At 39.9% G+C, this 20,813-nt stretch overlaps 1 protein-coding gene across 1 annotated transcript in view; it reads right to left on the bottom strand.

Annotated features, from left to right (window-relative positions):
- The window catches only part of LOC135463610 (F-actin-monooxygenase MICAL2-like), a 31,119-nt gene extending 10,875 nt beyond the window's left edge, over positions 1 to 20,244 (bottom strand). The window contains exon 1 of the mRNA XM_064740947.1: positions 18,181 to 20,244. Within this exon, the coding sequence (XP_064597017.1) occupies positions 18,181 to 18,426 (246 nt within the window). The 5' untranslated portion in view covers positions 18,427 to 20,244. The remainder of the gene's footprint in view (positions 1 to 18,180) is intronic.
- Between the last annotated feature and the right edge of the window lie 569 nt (positions 20,245 to 20,813).

The raw sequence follows: 20,813 nt of genomic DNA, 5'->3' as shown, positions 1-20,813 counted from the left end.
TGAAGCCCCATGAAGGTCAATTCGTTCATACCAGCCAACAATTGAACCTTATTTTTTATGTATAAATCACATTTATATGTGGGGTAGACCAACCGTTGTAAATATCGATATAAAATGGGAGATTGGTAATAGAATCATACATGAAGTATACATGTTTTACATATCTTTGGTGTATATATAGATATACAATAGTATTATTGCACTAACACCACTCTGTTATGATTACTGGACAAATATAACTATAAGCTAATGTTGTAAAAGACCGTTCAATGCTAAAAAGTCAGAAAAATATCATGCGGAATTTTTCAGAATTCTATTGCGTTCCCATGTGTGTGGAGTGTTACAAAATAACCGTTCATACCGACATTTGCAATGGATCAAAATTTGGGAGACTCGAGCAGTTTAAATTACATCTTTCATCTAAACTGCACGTTCAAGCAAGTGTTTTCATTATTTATTTGATTGGGGTTTTACGTCGTATACTCAAGAATATTTCACTTATACGATGGTGGCCAACAGTATGGTCATGACGGTGGAAGGAAGCCATGAAGCGTATTGTATGATATAATAGTATACATGAGTTTGAAACTTTGGTACAAATGATTCAGTAAAGCAATTACTGGGTTTTAATTATCCTCTTCTGAGAAAGAGAAACTGTTTAAAAATATTTTCAGTGGATTGCAACTAATAAATAATTCGAATAAATTAATTCCATATCACTGCTCCAAATGTTTAAACTTTTAGCAAGCTTTGGTCATAATCCATGATTCTTGGGAACGTGTAAGTATCTACTATTAAAGCTACTAATGAATTTACATGAACAGATTAATTAAATCCCGAACTGCGGTGACTTGACAAGAGGCTTGGATTTCACCAGATACATGTGGCTATTTGCCGACTACTACTCTGTCGTCGGTGCCCTGGTTAAGCATTCCAAGCTGTATGTTATGCTAGTATATCAATAATGTCTGTCATTTATTTGAATTTCGATTGAGTCTTAACCCTGTCTCGTGGTCAGCATATATCTCCATATCCGTACCATTCACACCACAACCTACTTCTGCACCAAAACAGTTATTTTTTATACTATTAGATTAAACGATACAGTTATTATTGGCTTTCTCTGCATCTCTTTTTCGTTAAAAAAACTGCATAATTGTAACACCTAAACCTTTCGGTCAAACCTCTGTAAGGCTCAGCCTTATTAGCTATCCTAGCCAAAGTTCACACGGTACAAGATAATCGATCGCAGTGAGTATTTCATCGCGTGCAACGTCATTAACCAATAAAATACCGTCATTTTTATCGCTTGGAATTTCCGCCGCGTCTGTCCGAAGGGAAAACAGATGTAACGGTTTCATCTTGTATTTCGTTTTTATCTCATTACTAATTAAATGTACAAAAGGTTGTATTTTTTTTTCATATTAGCCTCACAAAGCAGTCTTTGATGTACATGTATATACAGGAAATGGCGATGGATAACAGCATTGTGATATAATGCGCTGTGGTTACCTTTCCACATTACATACGTCCTCGGGGCCGTTCAAGAGCAGTCTGATCAAATCTATGAAACCCAAAATGAGCAAGTAGATTAAGGTCGTAACGTTGCAATGCTGAACATTTTCTGCATCGGTCTGATTTTGATCTACAGATTAATCACAGATGAACTTCTTATTTTTAAAGAAAAGCTATACCGACGCTGATTGTATTTGCAGGTTGCATTTTGTCTTTGTTTAAACGTCCAGATGTCAACCGCCAGGTAATTGTTTGTAGCGTGTGACTAAGAGACAAATACGGACATTGTTACTAAATATACAATATTCGTACTGAGTTTGAAACCAATCCCCGGTTTCATGAAGCGCGTTTAGCTAAGTAAGCCGTGACAACGTGCGTTGTGGAGATAGGAAGCGCACTTAGCTGAGTAAGCCGTGACAACGTAGGAAGTAGAGATAGGAAGTGCACTTAGCTAAGTAAGCCGTGTCAACGTAAGTAGTAGAGATAGGAAGTGCACTTAGCTAAGTAAGCGGTGTCAACGTGAGTTGTGGAGATAGGAAGCGCACTTAGCTGAGTAAGCCGTGTCAACGTAGGTAGTAGAGATAGGAAGTGCACTTAGCTAAGTAAGTCGTGTCAACGTGCGTTGTGGAGATAGGAAGTGCACTTAGCTGAGTAAGCCGTGACAACGTGGGTAGTAGAGATAGGAAGTGCACTTAGCTGAGTAAGCCGTGACAACGTGCGTTGTGGAGATAGGAAGTGCACTTAGCTGAGTAAGCCGTGACAACGTGGGTAGTAGAGATAGGCAGTGCACTTAGCTAAGTAAGCCGTGACAGCGTAGGTTGAATAGATAGGAAGTGCACTTAGCTGAGTAAGCCGTGACAACGTGCGTTGTAGAGATAGGAAGTGCACTTAGATAAGTAAGCCGTTAACTAACATGGCAATGTTGTGTAAATAGATGTATGAAGTGTACTTAACTAAGGCAAACCCCAAACACTCACTCACTTAACTAAGGGCTATATAACACTAGGAGAGCACACAAAAAACACTTTTGTTGTATAAACACAAACTTGCGTTCTTTCCAACAAAAGCCTTGTGTTATATTTGAACAGCTCTACCTTGTGCTGAATTAACACAAGGTCTTGTCTCTGTTTCATTATTTTGTAACACAAACGTGTACTTCACATTTATTTAACACATGTTTGTGTTGTTGTAACACAGTTCTGTGTTGAATAAAACAGCAGAAGTTGTTGTGTTAGATTTCAACACAAGCGTATTTTGTTTCAGTGTTGAGTAACTCGGACCAGGTGAGAATCTCTCCGTAAAATTATTTTAAACAACACAATACTATTAGCAGTAGCTTTTACTTAGGACTCTTGCTAGATGTGTATGATCAAATAAAAATAATTATCTTATCTCACGAAATAACAATTTATATCTTGATGGAAATGACAGGGTCAGCGAGCTCGAAAATATACGTCTTATACAGACATGACTATATTGACTGACTGACTGGCTGATTGATTTATTCATTGACAGGGTTGTAACACTGTTATCAAGAATCTTTTACCTGTTGACGATTTACATCATGAGACCCATGCCAAGATATACATTACGTGTGGTAAACCAGACAAGTAGATTTATTACTAGTCCTCATCAATACATAATCCACATATCACGAGGTTTTAAGACCTTAATATCAGAATTAGGCCAATGTGGGTTGTCTGTGAGGCAGGAAAATTAACGACCAACCCAGTCGTGCCCAGGAGATTAGATCGCTCAGAACCCCAGGTATGTGTGGGTACACGTGTTGACGAACGTCTGTACGAGAGATCAAAATTCCGCTCATGTCATGCTAACTGTATGACACAAAGTGGTGTATTAGACATTTGAAATTCCTTGCTATTTTACTATTTCACCTATGATGTTGACATTTTCAAACGTTGTCAGGTATTTGCGAAATGATTGATGTGAGAGCGTTAAGAGATTTACTCCCACTATTAGTTTATTTAATCATGATGTAACCCATATTCCATTATTACTGAATAAATAAATAAACAAATAAACAAATAAATAAATAAATTAATAAATCAATAAATCAAATGTCAAAGTTGTATGTTTTTGAATTGCAAATTTAGGTAAATAATAAACTTAAGAAAATGCAGACCGACAGTGTGACAGCTGGCAAATGGTCGTACGTAACCGGTGAAATATGGCCTCTTGTCAATTTACTTCACTCAGGGTTTTATTGCTGTTCATGTAAATGCTTAACTATAGCAGCAAATTACACGTGCTCTAGCATCCTGATTTAAGCAGAATTAGGTAAAACAAAATGTTGCAGTGATTTTAATTGCATTTTATTAGACGTCACTGGTCTCGACAAGGCCACGGATCAGGCCTCGGGGATGCTTAATTCACCTACAGGATCCTGGTTTAAGCAGGAATACAATCGCTATTCCTGCAACCCCACCCCATATATCTAGCAACTCGCCTACATTTCCACTGCGGCTTTATTGGGTGCCAATAAACCTCACAGTCGCAATATAAGCCAACAATTCTCGAGGACGGCGTTAAAGACTGTTGCCTTCGGTAAGTCGTCTCAGTGAAGCAGCACTAGATAAAAGAGTGGTGAAAATCCGTCCTGCAACAAAGAGGCATATTACATGCACTCTAAGGACTCCTTCGTCGTCATATGACTGAAAAAGTGTTAAGTATGACGTTAAACCCCAAGCACTCACTCATTCACTCGCTCACTCAAACAGCACTGAATCCAAAAAGAGCTACAGGCCTAGCTATCACGCTGTCAACTCAATCCGTGTCGTCACGATATGATCAAAATGTGTTAAATCTTACCCATTCATCCAGCCCATGCATAATGCACATACTAATATTGTTCCTGCTCATAACACTACATATTAGGTTTCTTTTTCATGTGGAATTGCCTTCTTACGTTTTTCATCGCCAGAAACTTAATAATTTAAGCTTTTTTAAACGCCGGTAACTTAATTCCTTTTGATTAACACAAGTATACTACCTTATGTACCCCTCTGTCACAAAAGAGCGCACTGTCGTTGTTATAGATGTTCGTTTATTGGTATTTATATACGGGTTTGACATATCCTCGCATGTACGCATGGTAGCTATATGGTAATGTCAACATAGGCTGATTTCTACACATATCGATTTATATTGACCAATACATGACTGACTGAAAGGCAATTCACCTGAAAAGGCATCAGCCCGGTTTCCTCCCACCATAATGCTTGCCGCCGTCGTATAAGTGAAATATTCTTGAGTACGGCGTAAAACACTAATCAAATAAATAAATAAATCAAAGAGCATCACTCTGCATAACTGTTTTACATGCGGAAAAGGAACGGGAATGTAATGTACCATCTGAATGTGGCAGTGCTCGGGCGGGTATATACCGGTACACACCATGGGCCATGTGGTATGATGTATGCTAAGCCAGTATGGTATGTACAACTCAGTATGGTGCTGCACCACAAACACTGTACGAGCCATTTGGCACGATGCACGTATCGCAAATAGGCAGGTCCCCTACACCAAAAATAATCTGTTAATTTTACCAGAAAGTTTGTTGCCTGATACTAGATTGTATTCTGTGATTATAACATAATACTGTATTATATTAAACGTAATATCCCGTTAGTCTAATTCAGTTTTTATGATAATTTAACAGAACAGATGTGTTATATTTAACAAACTAATGTTCCGATACTGCAATAAAAAAATTATCCGCTGCGATAACAGAATACATTCGGGTTAAATTTACCAGGCGATATTACTGGGGAGTGGTATTTGCTATGAGTCATGGTGCATACGGCACCACTTTACAAAAATATCATAGGCCATGTCTTGAACATAACAAAACTGTACATCGTGACCTTTTTAATGTTTGCAGTTGTGTGTCATTATTTTAACGGAAAGCCTATACTTCTGCATAAGAGTCCTTCAAGTTTGTAAAGGGCTATACACGCTTTCTCACAACCACATAACGGCAATATTGCCGAGGACGCAAAGTTGCAATACTACTTCATTCATGCATTCATTTTATAAATATGTTGATTCATGGACCGGTCTTCCAGATATGGTAACAGCATCGAGATATGCGCGACATGTGGAAGGATATACTAACTGAGGCGAATAAACAAACAAACAAATAAGCAAACTGCTAATTGTCGGTGTTCAGTGGTACTGGTGCAGATGTACTGAGTGACTTATGTTGCGTGCGAGTAAAGCTTACCGCGGACAAGAGCGCCATGTTTGTTATTCCACGCACCTAAACAGTATTCAATTCATACAGCCTCATATAATGTTGTCAACAACAGAAAACGTCGGTCATTCAGTGCACGACAAAATCAGTCGATAAACTAGCACTTGCGCACGCGCAAGTCAATGGCCTATGACTTCTGTCTACAATGGAATTTCCGATAAATATACAGCTTGAACAGCGTTACTTTTCGTGATTTTTGATACCATCCCTTTAGACTCACTAAAAATACTCCTTTCAAAAATGGGCATGGGAAAACATTGCAAGACAGTGAAAACAAATGTACCTGTATCAACATATTTATACAGGCTTGAAATAGAAGATTTACGGCATGGCAGTTGATTTTCATTTTCAGTTTAGGCTTAGCATATATATTAGCAGCAGCAGGCCTAAGGCTTGTCTTCCAGCTGATCTCTGAGAACAGAGGAAATGTATTGATCTTTGTAGAAGGTGTGTGTATGTCGCGAGACGTCTGCTGTTGTAGCCTACATTCCTGGCATACTAACATACCACAGAGCAGACTAGTTTTTCGGTTTGCAAGTGCATGCATGCTGAATACTGGACCTTGATACACCGTCGTCACAACATTACACGCCCTTGGCGTAACGTCCATGACAACACATATAGTGAAGATGTGTGACTTGCACTTTTATGGAAATTTACACTTTTATGGAAAGTCTATATAAAAATTATGCTTATTTTTGTCCTGCTTTTATTTCTTTCTGCCCTATCTTTTAGAAAACGAGATAAGCCACAGTTTTCTTTTGGCTTGGAATCCCATTTAACAGCCGATTCGAATGTGAAGAGATTTGAGTAACCCGGAAGCTACTTTGAGTGACGACCATTTTTACTTCCTTTCCATTAAGTTAGAGAGTTGTTACGATCACCTCTGACCTTGCATTCTAAGGCTACTGCTTTGTCTTCAGGGTTGTGGATTGTTAGTTAAAGACCAACCGCGACATGAACCTGGCTACCTTTACCGACGTTTGCTTTCTTAGTTTAAATTATTTCTGATGACTTATTAAACATACATCAGAATCAAGCCTCAATCCGTTTAGAAGTGTAAGCTATTTTTTTTTTCAGTCTTACCATACACTTAGTAAAGTTACATGTACACCTACACGCTAGGGCATGCCACCATGGGATCCTCGCACCAGAATATTGGCGGCCGTCATATAAGTGAAATATTCTTGAGTAAGACGTAAAAACACTAATCAAATAAATCAAGATATCACGATGGTAGCCAATAGCTGAGGAAATTGCATTTCGTGACTAACGTTCAAAACCTGTTGCAAACAAACAACAGTATCTATGCATTCTACTAGTTTTAATTTTCATCTAATAATTTTGTTTTGGTAGCCCGTAAGTGTTCCGGTAAACGTGTCCTTTCTATAACAGATGCATGCAGTGTAGCTGTCACCTATAGTCGTGGCATAACTATACGTTTGTCGATGCCTTTAATAATCATAACGGTAAGAGGATATGTAAATGGCGTGCACAAGCATCTGTAAATTCTGGTGTTTTGTCTTATTGAGACACTTGTCACAGGGTTATTTACAAGCATAAAGGTATCAGAGGCAAGTAAACAAAATACATCTCCCAGTTCAAATCCCTAATCTCAATATGCAATCTTGATGTCAGAAATCCCAAAGATAATCAAAGATACTTTTTTATGGCTCTATTGGTGAGAATCGCCAAATGCTCACTGTTGAGGCAAGAAAAAAACTGCCGGAGGTCGTTTCACCCAAGTACGGACGGCCACGTGCACTTGAAGAAACAGATTGTGTGTTATGGTCAAATATTAGCTTCCCTTCGTGATGCTTTCTTCATTGTTTGTTGAGATTTATGATTATCAATAGAATAAAAATTTTAATTGTGCTTGGAGATTTATTGTTCGTTTAGTTTTATGTCACGAAAGGTTGTCGAATGTGCTGGGGTTATTTTGAGGATCGTGACGTTAAATGTCGCTTACAAGTCGGTACCTTGATTGCCTGTGATAGAGTATGTAGCGAAAAGATTTACACCATGCAACGCACGTCTACGTTCATGTATTTAACAACTCCTTATAATACTTAGACCTACCTTACGGCAATCGAGCGCTTTGTTAGCCACCAAAATGGTGAAAATAACCAATGTGTATGTTATCAGACGGCAGGCATGCCATTTGACCTTGACCCCAGTGCTACGGATAGGGGGCGTGAAGGCGTAAATGTGCTTAAAAATTAGATGATACGTTTCTAAAATTAAAACAGAGCGTACAGAATACGCATGACGATTTGTGTGTATGCCTAAATTCCTGAAAACTATAGCGTACGTGTGAGACTTAAAGCAAAGAGTATTGTCAAAATCGAAAGTAGATCTCTAAAGTAGCTACATTTGGGTTTAGCATAACAAGCGTATCATGTTTTGATCCCAAAACGGCAGTTGTTCGTGTGTACAGAAATGCTTCAACATGTAAAAAAAAACAAAAAAAAAAAAAACAAACAAAATTACCTGTCGCATTAGGCAAGTTACCATAGAATGAAATAATACAGCAACCCCTGCTATCGACACAAAATGAAAAGGCAAAGTTGTCAGTGAGAGAGTTATTGGAATAAACCCAGTAGGCCTACAAGTTGAGGTGTAATAAATAAATAAATGTAGGCTCATGAGCCTCGCTGAGATTCATTCGTCGTGAGGAAGAGCTGAAATAATTAATTTATTCTAGAATGTTATGACAAGTCGTAATTTTGGGCAATTAACGTGTACATACATATTTAAGGGCGGGGGGCGGGGGGCGGGGGGCGGGGGGCGGGGGGCTACTTTTAGTCCTATATATGTGACTACAAGAATCTCTGTACTGGTAGGTCTATGTAGTCCTATATGTAACTACAAGAATCTCTGTACCAGTAGGCCTATGTAGTCCTATATGTAACTACAAGAATCTCTGTACCGGTAGGTCTATGTAGTCCTATATGTAACTACAAGAATCTCTGCACTGGTAGGTCTATGTAGTCCTGTATGTAACAACAAGAATCTGTGTACCGGTAGGTCTATGTAGTCCTATATGTAACTACAAGAATCTCTGTACCAGTAGGTCTGTGTAGGCCTATATGTAACTACAAGAATCTCTGTACCAGTAGGTCTGTGTAGGCCTATATGTAACTACAAGAATCTCTGTACCGGTGTGTCTGTGTAGTACTATATGTAACTACAAGAATCTGTGTACCGGTAGGTCTATGTAGGCCTATATGTAACTACAAGAATCTCTGCACTGGTAGGTCTATGTAGTCCTATATGTAACTACAAGAATCTCTGTACCAGTAGGCCTATGTAGTCCTATATGTAACTACAAGAATCTCTGTACCGGTAGGTCTATGTAGTCCTATATGTAACTAAAAGAATCTCTGTACCAGTAGGTCTGTGTAGGCCTATATGTAACTACAAGAATCTCTGTACCGGTAGGTCTATGTAGGCCCATATGTAACTACAAGAATCTCTGTACCGGTGTGTCTATGTGGTACTATATGTAACTACAAGAATCTGTGTACCGGTAGGTCTATGTAGTCCTATATGTAACTACAAGAATCTCTGTACTGGCAGGTCTATGTAGGCCTATATGTAACTACAAGAATCTCTGCACTGGTAGGTCTATGTAGTCCTATATGTAACAACAAGAATCTCTGTACCGGTAGGTCTATGTAGTCCTATATGTAACTACAAGAATCTCTGTACTGGTAGGTCTATGTAGTCCTATATGTAACTACAAGAATCTCTGTACTGGTAGGTCTATGTAGGCCTATATGTAACTACAAGAATCTCTGTACTGGTAGGTCTATGTAGGCCTATATGTAACTACAAGAATCTCTGTACCGGTAGGTCTATGTAGTCATATATGTAACTACAAGAATCTGTGTACCGGTAGTCGCTATGCAGGCCTCTACGTGTATTCATACGTTTTCACATGTATATCTTTCGATTTTCTAAACCCTCTTCACTCAATCAACTTCACACTTTCCAGGTATTGCTGGGGATTTTCAAACAATCTGTACTGCGGTAGGCTTACCCAGTACTCCCTCTTGTGAAAAATAGAGAGTACCGCACTACCCCTAAAATTATCTGTAGCACTGCTTGACCCCTTGGATTAGTACTCAATAGCTGACCTTCCCCTTGCGTGAAAGCCAACAAACTTATTATACAAAGTTTTTCATGCTCCGTTGAAAATTTATCTGTTAAATTGTGGAATGAGCTTTGAATTACGTTTGCTATATGTGATGAACATTTGGATATAATTTTGAAAAGATCGAAAAAAAGGTTGACAGATGTCAAAATACGTGTATTTTATGTCTTCTGGCCATATTTGCACCCTTGAGATACAACTATACCATGTAAGGACCAAAACGTATTGTATTACGATATGTTGCCTAGATTTGTTGCCTTGATCTGTTGCCTCATACAATTAATGAAGATTTTCATGCTCACACTAACTAAACAAATAGAAATGGTAACGACTTAGTTGCAAAAAAAAAAAAAAAATTGGGTAAAATGTCTACAATTTTAGATGCAGCATATCATAATATGACCTTCTGGTGCAATGCATTCTCTTTAAAGTCATGTCATGATGAGGGGTTGGGCCAGGTCCTCCATTACTGACAGAATAACTGATAGGCCCTTTGTGGGTAGAGAAGACCAATGAATTCGTCATTAGTTATAGAAGAAAAATAAAAATAGAAGAAGAGCAATAGACCCATTTCACACTTAAACTTATTGGGTAGAAATTTATACGTACAGCTCAAGTGTCAGGAGCAAAATCTGACATGTTGATGTCAATATGTATTGCATGAATAAAGACTCAAATGCCATGTATGCAGAAAAAAAAACTCAAAACAAAAACAAAACAATGGCTTCACTGAAATTCGCTTTAACAAAACACCTGTGTACTCTTTACGTAAATTGACCTACATATCCTGACTGTTCAATATTATCCGTTTGTTCAGACAGGTAAGTACTTAGATCTAGGCCATCATCGTATCCAAGCAAACCGCTGTGCATGTCTCTGTCCAGGTAAATCGAAATTAACACCGCCTGAGGGTTAACATTGTACGTCTTGTACGGACAAAAATAGCGAGGTGAAAAAAATCCCGCTCAGCCCAATTTCATCACAAAGTCCAGGTTTGTTAAAGTTTTGGCCAGGGCTACAGAGTCAAGGTTAAGTGTGTACGTTAAGGTGTTAATGACATAAGATAGATGTTAAGCCTAGCTATACCTGCGGCTAGGAAACCACAAATATTGCCCCAGGGATTAACCTTCAGGCCCCTGTGTTGTTAACGTTAGACTTGCTGTGTATCGAGACACCAGTCTTAACAATGAGTACTTTACCATGCTATATATAAACCCACCGAAACTCCGAAATAAGTACCCATCAGTAACTGATTTGATTTATTTATTTACTTGATTGGTGTTTCACGCCGTACTCAAGAATATTTCACTTATACGACGGCGGCCAGCATTATGGTGGATGGAAACCGGGCACAGCCCGGGGGAAACCCACGACCATCCGCAGGTTGCTGACACACCTTCCCACGTACGGCCGGAGAGGAAGCCAGCATGAGCTGGAGTTGAACTCACAGCGACCGCATTGGTGGGAGACTCCTGGGTCATTACGCTGCGCTAGCGCGCTAACCAACTGAGCCACGGAGGCCCCCAGAAACTGATTTGAACTCGCTCTGCTACAAGAAGTCGCAGTACATGCCCGCCCACCCACCCAGTGACTATAGTCGTCGTCAAATAACTAAAAACCTTCTACGACGTAAAAACCCAAGCCTTCATTCATTCAGAACCTGATTAAAAACAATCTTCAAGATTTAATTTGCCAATGTATACCTGTCAGATTACTACAGTTATTCTTGCAGATTTAATTTGACAAAAATTTGGACTCTCAATAGACGTTGCCGCAATGAACACATTCTGAGCTCTCCTTAGCTTTTGAGCGCGTAGATACGATGAGTTAATTTGTCATTAGTGATATTCTTGTGCTACCAAGCATATTTTACCTCAGATCTGAACTCGAGCCAGAATATTAAAATGAAGAGTTTTCTTTCTTATCGCGTTCATCTAATCATACCTCAGCCAATGTCAGTCCGCTGACCCGTTAATGGCTAGCGTTGTTAAGTATGTTACAATAATGTTAAGAATTCCCACACAGGAATGCAAGCTTAACACTTATACAGAGAGCAATTGATTGTACATTGTCCGCAGTGTATGAACGTTGTGAGTGCGGCAGACCCTTTTGACTTATTGTTTTTAATGACAAGACCTCTTTACACTTTATACAAATATCCCAGGAATATATAATCCATGTAACATTCATTCTAAAGAATAAAGAAGAGTAGATTTTCACTTAAACAATCGAACCTAAAATACTCTTGACGAAACTCAAAACAGGCTCACCCGTGCAAACGACTCCAAAGCCCTAGGTACTGTTTCTTAGTGGATCTAGTCAAACGACCTAATTAAGAATTTTTTCTCAAGGACACTACCAATTGCCCCTGTTACTATATTTATACCTACCCAATATGCCGTAGGTTATATTAAGGGTACTATATTACGCTATACACATATATACGCAGTTTTCCAATTGCATCGTATCTGTAAGATTTCATAAATTGGGTTCAAAATAGCCACATCCAAATATACACTCTACATTATTCTATCCATCATCCTTTTTTTAATCATGCAAAACAGATCATTAGGCTTTTCTTTGTCTCTGTAACGTATACAAAAGTCTATAATGACAAAACTTCTGCGTTTTTTTTTCGATAGCTCGTGAATTGTGGATTATAACCGTTTTTGCTGTCTTATTTGATTGCAAACATACACACTTCCGGTAGGCCCCCTATGCACAGTTTGTATTTACAATTACATGTACTTCTAATACTGAACGTGTTTTGTGGCGAGGTCAGTTTTCGATTAGTCACTGTTTCCAAGCTGATCACTCATCACACTGATACATGCTGTATACAGTTATCTTTTTTTTCTAAGCCCTGTTTACGTTTCAAGACCATGCGCATAATCTATATATATATATACATATATATCCAGCGCACCGACATGTATAGACCGACAGCATGGATAGGATCGTGCAGCATGACTTAGCTGGCAATACTCAGGGCTTGGACTGATGCCAAATTTACATGTAATACAAAAAATATGAAGTCAGTACTTCTCTTATCGGCCCATTGCGTAAGCGTAAACATTTGGATATTTTGTGGGTGTGTGTTTTTTTTTTTCGCGCAGAAGTAACCTTGTAGGCCTAACCTGAAAACACACCGAACGTAAAATAAGACGGCACCATGAAAAAATATACGGGCTAGACGACCTGTATTATATAAATGCATCAGCTGTGGAGGTGGGGGGTGGGGGTGGGGGGTGGGGGGTGGTTGGTGGGGGGTGGGGGGTCGGGTCATGTGCAGCAAATGTTCTGTTACTTAATTTGTTGTTAAAGATACCTTGGTCGGAATTAAGATCATCCTGAGTGGCTTGATTAGCAACGTATAACTCAAAATTATCATTTGTGATGTTCATTGTGGAAAAGTTATAATGATAGGTGCAATGATCCATGAGCCTCTCACCAATGGCAACGCTGTGAGTTCAAACCCAGCTCATGCTGGGTTCCTCTCCGGGAAGGTCTGCTGGTCGCCGCCGTATAAGTGAAATGTTATTGAGCATTCTAAATAAACATTACGATAGGCAATGAAACCACGGTATTGAAACATACCGCTATATTACTTATTTGCTCATCGGATAGATTCATTCTTCATGAAATACATGTCAGAAACTGTTATACTTTCAGAGAGCCCTTCTGGAGATCTGATGTATGAAGGGTCTTCTGTACTGAAAACTGATTTTCCCTCAGTTTCCAGAAATTCCCCGGCAAATGGGAAGTCGATTCGATGAACAGTTGTGGGGAAAATGACACATACGGACATACAAACATAAATATACACACAGACAGATATACAGACAGATAGATATGCACACAGACAGATATACACACAGACAGATATACACACACAGACAGATATACATACAGACAGATACACACAAAAACAGCGAATCCGTCATGCATAGTTGATATATACATAGAAACAAGTTGGCTCTGTCTAACGTCTGCTACTATGTGTTAGAACTGTGTATTTATACATCTGATGGTAATACACCTAAATATACACACATCCATGACGTTACACACATCCATGACGGTACTCGCCACGTAACTGAGGATCACATGTGCTCGAAGTAAACAGCCGTCACGCTGTACACATGTTGTGTATTCGCAATGATTCAGTCCAGCGTTTAGTTCCAACCATACACGTGCAAGGAACCGAGAAGCTGTCTTGGAACTCGGTCAAATTAACGCTGACTTATCTCTAAAGCGCATGTTCGGCTGTTGCCCGCTGTGTTTACTTATTTTGATAAATGTTTTAGTATATTTGGTACTTAAGTGTACTAGGCTTCCACGACGGAAATAAATGAATGATTATCGCCTAACACTACATCGTCAGTATTGCTGCCATATCATGGCGAGAACATGTGTACAAGAGGAAAACAGTAAATGGTTTTCGTCGAGATAATGGGAACTTTCAAACTCAAACCAGAAAACGGAACCTTAAGATAACGATTCGTAGACTGCATTGGAGTATTTTAAAAATATACAATGTTCAAAACTGTATATAATAATGTTTAGAACCTATATTTTTGGATGTAGAACTTTGAGTCGTGAATAAGAGGAAGATCATGGACGATGTATGGCGGATGGTCGTGGGTTTCCCTCGTACTCTGTCCAGTTTCCTCCCACCATAATACCGGCCGCCGTCGTATAAATGAAATATTCTTGAGTACGGTGCAAAAGACCAATCAAATAAATAAATAAATGAACGATGTCTAGCAACTGATAAATCGAATTACTTTGTAGAATCTTTGTCGAATGTCCACGGCGTCCACACAGTCAAGTAGAAGATACTTCAGACATAAACCGGCGTTACATCGTACGTACACCCGGTGGTTGTCGTAATGGTGAGATTCGCTGGTACATGGGATGATGGCCATGGTGAGGTTTTGTCCAACGACTTTTGGCATGCCAAATGAAAATACTTACACTGACTGTACTGATTGGTGGCTGATGACTTACTGACTGACAATCTGGTTGGTTGATAAGCTGACATGGTGCGCAGCCTGACTGACAGATTAAATAATTAACTACCTGACTAACCAACTGACTGGCGTACATGGCATGAATGACATAATAACTGACTGACTAACTGACTAAATAGTTGATTAACTGGTTGTAAACTGACAATGTCAATGGCCCGACTAACAGACTAACTGTCTGACTAATTAACTTATCATTTGACTAACTAACTTACTGACTGACTAACTGACATACACAGAACTGGTTGTAAGCTGACAGTGTAAATGGCCTAATTTACAGACAAACTGACTGACTGACCAAATGACTGACTTATATCTGAATAACTAACTGACAAACCAACCGAGTGATTGACAGGACACACACACTCTCTTGGTATGACATGGCATGAATGACAAAATAAGTGACTGACTGACTGACTTACCAGTTGACTAACTAACTAACTGACTGACTAATGTCATACACACGACTGGTTGTAAGGTGACGTGGTGAATGGCCTGACTAACAGACTAACAGTCTGACTAATTGAGTTACCTGTTGACTAACTAACTCATGGGCTAATTGACATACACAGAACTGGTTGTAAGCTGACAATGTGAATGGCCTCACTAACAGATTAACTGTCTGACTAATTGAGTTACCAGTTGACTAACTAACTGATGGACTAATTGGCATACACAGAACTGGTTGTAAGCTGACGTGGTGAATGGCCTAATTTACTGACAAACTGACTGACTGACTGGCTGAGTGAATGCCTAACTGACCAGTACAATGACTGGTTGACAGTATGGGATGTATACCTGGTTGATTGAATTACCTGCTGACTGTTTGAGTGGTTGATTTATGATGCCTAGCTGGGTGGTAGATGTCTGACTGACTGACTATCTGACTGACTGGATATAGGTCCGATGTAAAAGATGCACAGCATAGAGAGTAAAACCAGAGCGTCGACGACAGTGTGATAGTTGGCTAGTGACCACACTTAAACGGTGAAATATGTCTTCTTGTCAGTTTACCTCAGTTAGGGGTTTTATTTATGTAAATGTTTTAAATAGTAGCAACTTACACGACACGACTACCCAAACCAATGCGTATCAAACTGACCCAATTATCGGTGGATTATTATTCCACGTTCCAGAACAAAAAAAAGAAAAAAAGAAAAAAAAAGAAAATCATTTGCACGAAGAATATTACATAGAAAAGCCTACACATATTCTTCCGTGGTTTCATAATCATTCTGTAGCAAATTCCTGACGAACTTTCTCACGAAAATTAGCAATGGTGAACCGTGATATCGCATATTTCAAAGCAAAAAATGCCGAACAATATACCTGCTGTATCAAAGTGACCTCAGGTGAGAATTAAGCGAAGCTAAACACGTACAGATGATGCTCTGCTGTGGGTTTAATTGATTCTCAATAGGGATGTCGATGCCCTGTGTGAGCTTATACGACACGGCGTGCTTTGTGGGATTTGGAACGGGAGTAATATAGCCACAACACACTATATACCGTCTTCTTGTAACAGCTGTGGCTATAGCCGGCATATTTTAACATACGCCTTATAGCCTGTTAATGCACTTACATATGTATGTATACAGCCTTTATAGATACCTGTACAGGGCGTGTCAAGGATTCACCACCGTACTATTTTATCGATTTCGACCACTATGTATTTCCATCGATTCCATCGTATTTCCAGTGTATCCCGTTAAACACTAAATTCTTAATTTCTTCTCAACTATTCTGTGTGACACACATTTTTCATAACAACTAAAACGTATCCTGTTTATAGAGGTACGCTTCGCTTTGATGCAACATTCTCATGTTAGATATAAGGCACAGAGTATCTAACTATCAGGCCACCCTATTGCATCCACAGTTATATTGCTAAAGGCTTTGTTTGGTTATTTGGTTGGTGTTATTTACGCCTGACTCATGACACGACTTTGGTAGAGATAACGATTGGGAAACACGAGTCGGAGACCTGGAATAACCACTGCATATCACCCGAAAAAAAACCCCGGAAAACAACGTGATTAAAAGCAACTTGCCAACGAGATGGAGTTGAATTTAAAAAACACATTCACTTCTACTGAGTGTTTGTATGTAAGAAGAACACTTTTAACCGCTCGGCCAGCGAAAGATTATACGTTAGAGGCTGGATGTGGACCATTTGACAACCAGGCCTATCCCACTATCGTCGCTGCTCTGATGTTAATCCCCATGTTGCAGTTATCTAAATAGCTCACAGGTTTCATAACGTATAGGAATAGTGAACAGTGAAAGGTACTTTTACTTTCGTGTTGTTAGGAGGTTTTATTTGCAGCATAATGCAAACATACTGTCACCCCCCACCCCCCCACCAAGGCATATCGGTGGTTAACCCGTGTATCATAGTGTTCTATCAGAAGAAGCATCAACCGAGGCACCTATCTCCCGCCCAGATGACGTTATAGCGTATATAAGAGGCAATAAGTAAGAAAAAACGTCAATAGAACAAAGGTTAGTAGATTCCCTTAGATATAGAAGCGTTCACGCTTAATAACATATATATATATATATATATATATATATATATATATATATATATATATATATATATATATCTAACGAGTGGAGCTTCTCTTTATATACGACAAGTTAAGTTAAGTTTGTACGAAGGGAATATCCCGAGGTGACATACAAGACAAGACATACAAGACTTGACGTGTGTACGGTCTCGTTTTGTTACGAATAAAAACACAAAGTCTCGTGCGTTTGATTCGGCCCTGCATCTCAGGTCCCTATCTAAAAACAGTGTTTAATAGGCTTTATATAGGCCCAGTATAGATGCTGCATAAATGTAGATCCTCAAAGTCCTCACTACAAAATGTAGAGGACTATATTGTTGAAGAAGTACATAATTCCAAACTGAGAATAAATACACAGGCTGGGTTAAACCACAATGGACACTATGGAAACAGGGTTTGATATTATGATGTAATGACAGATATCAAATGGCGGACAAAAGCTGAAGACGAACAACCCTACATGATATGACATCTCACATGACACCTCAATTACGCCTGTATAGATGTGGTAGAATTTCAGACGTCGTGAATACATCGGATTCCAAATGAACAGATCGAAATGAACAGAGAAATAGCAGTGAATTAGAATATAAATGTGCTGTAAATATTCACGTTTTTATTGAGATATATACATACCATTTCTGACTTCAACCACGCAAGAGCGCTGTCCATCCGAGCCTTCCTCTGCGACCATGGCACTGAATCCGGGCGGTGCGAAAATCCGTTTGGTGGCATTTTATGATTGTCTGGTTTAGGGGGTTTTGGAGGTTTTGGAGGTTTTGGGGGTTTGGGGGGCTTAGCTGGAGCGGAAGTCTGGAATGACCTTGAGGGGTCCACCCCGGGGGGTGGGGCCGATAGGTGGACCCCTTGAAGGTCCACCATTTCGCTGTGGCGACCCAGTACCGTTGAGCAGTGAACCCCGGAAATGGGTTTTGGGGACAACCCCACAAGTACAGGTGTGTCAAACGACCCGCAAATCTTGACCCCTTAGGTAAGTCCACTGACACGGTGTGTGGATGAGTGCCAAGATAAAGTGCAAGCAAGCCCACAATTATGGGGCCACAATTCTGGGGTACTATTTTCTTTTGTCCTCCACAGGGAATAACAACCTATCGCATGTGTATCCACAGATCCACAAGTCTCAGCTCATTCCGGGCACTGTACTTCCACGATCAGCCTTGATGGGAAAGTACAATCAATGGTAGAGTATTGGACATCAGAAGTGACAATGTGACTGTCCCGTTTCAACACAAAGTTCCTTGGAACGGAACGAAATTCTACGTGTCCTCCAAGAATAAATATGGACGTCAATGGTAGCAAACTGCCCCTTCACCGTTTCCTGGGAAGGAAACGTATGCGTAACTATACGCGTTCCTCCAGAAACGGATCACATTTCGAAACACTCTTCACTCGGACGTTCCTCCAATGAGTTGGTTTCTAAGCCTACTGCCTGAAGTTAAACATGCCACCCCAAAAATGTCCGTGTTATTTCGAAACACACTCGTCGCCCTAATGGATTGACTCAAACAGCGCATGTAGGCTATACCTCCACTCCAATGACACCGATAGGGGGATTGTATGTACCACGAGGGCTATACCACTTCCTGTTAGAACACCAAGAGATATAACGTAGATCCAGATGTGGAGAAATGGTAAGAAACCCGACGAAATAAAAAAAAATGCAGGGTTCGGAACTTCTGTGTATCGTGACTCCCAGCTGCGGTTGGTTAGAAAGATCAGCTTCTAACCTCCCAGGTATTAACAGTAGGTTATCGGTCACACCGTCTGCCAGCCCATTCTTCTCAGGGTACAAACACAGGTATGTGAAATCTGACACACTGCCACATATTTACACGACACAACAACAATACTGCTCGATACTTTTTTTTTTAGATCTGGCGCGAGCTGGTAACAATAATTTTAACTGACCTACACACGCCGAGTGATGCTTGAATGACTCCCGTGTTATTATGGCCTGGATGAGTAAGAATGGGCCTTGTTAGAAACGATTGCTAAATGGCCATTCACGTGTTCCACACCTGGGTTACCGTGTAGAGCTGAGCTATTTTTGATATACATGTAATTTCGTTATTGCCACTTCATTTGGCCCAAGCATTGCGGTATATTTGCTTCCGCTGTATAAATGCCAAACGTAGGTATGTAACGCCCACACATATTACGTAGATTCCGAAATTCAGAAGTCCTTATACCCCACAGAGGGCTTATATTCTCTGGAATTCCACTAAATTAGCTCGAAATAATGGAATGTCCGTGAATAATTCGGAATCCACTGGAATATTTTCCAACCATTGGCAGCAGTGTTACGTCGATATGGCCTGGTTCTATCAGCTGCCTGTAATATCCGTATGCTATATCAGTATGCATTCCGTAACTACCTTGCCGGCAAATCTAACACGATTACCTTGCCGTCGGTGTGAACTGTTCTGTAGTATGTATGTACATATATACGTGTAACACACAGTCTCTTGTTGGTGCCCGCTTGAATAATAGGCGGGCCGAGTAACATAAACACAGCTGCCGTGGCGGGTCGATTCATTAAATATATACGGTAGCTAGCGCACTCTCCACGGGGTATATAACCCGGACTTACACAGTCGCAGCGATAGTAGCAAGGACTGTCAAGCAGGCGTATGTACCTCCACACACGCGCACACGTGGCCGGTAACCCAAGCCGTATGTCATGACACCACCATTCGATACAATCTGTCTTTTTAAATCTGGGGCCCCTCACGAAAGAAAGCTGTAACAGCACCCGAAACCTGACTGTAACAGCCCCGGCAGCTTTACAGGTACTAGGCCTACATCAGACAGGCTGCAGGCTTACATTAGGCTATGTACAGACCTGAATGCACGCGCGCGAATAGAACCAATAAGCAACCCACTGTTCGTAGTTGGTGAGCCAGTTTCGTGCATGTTAACTTGCTATAAGTAGCTCGCCGTAACGAAATGATATCGGATCATCTGTGCAGTAAGACGGGCAGCTATTTTTACCCTACAAATATATAGTGCTCTTTGTGCATACAAGTATGTGTTATACCGAGAGGTATAAAATACCCAGATCTCGTATAGAAGAGTGTATCAGTGAAAATGGGTGTCGTCCTTTGCTTCTACACGTATTGTATTATATGCCTTAAATAACATCTAGCCCGAACGCGAAGCCACGTATATGTAAAATACATCAGACCCCAAACAATGTAAGCAATATAATCCCATTTATTACAATCTTTATTATAAGGTTACATAAAGTT

The sequence above is a fragment of the Liolophura sinensis genome, chromosome 3 (assembly GCF_032854445.1).
Source record: "Liolophura sinensis isolate JHLJ2023 chromosome 3, CUHK_Ljap_v2, whole genome shotgun sequence".
NCBI lineage: Eukaryota > Metazoa > Mollusca > Polyplacophora > Chitonida > Chitonidae > Liolophura > Liolophura sinensis.
This window is presented reverse-complemented; position numbering and strand designations above follow the sequence as displayed.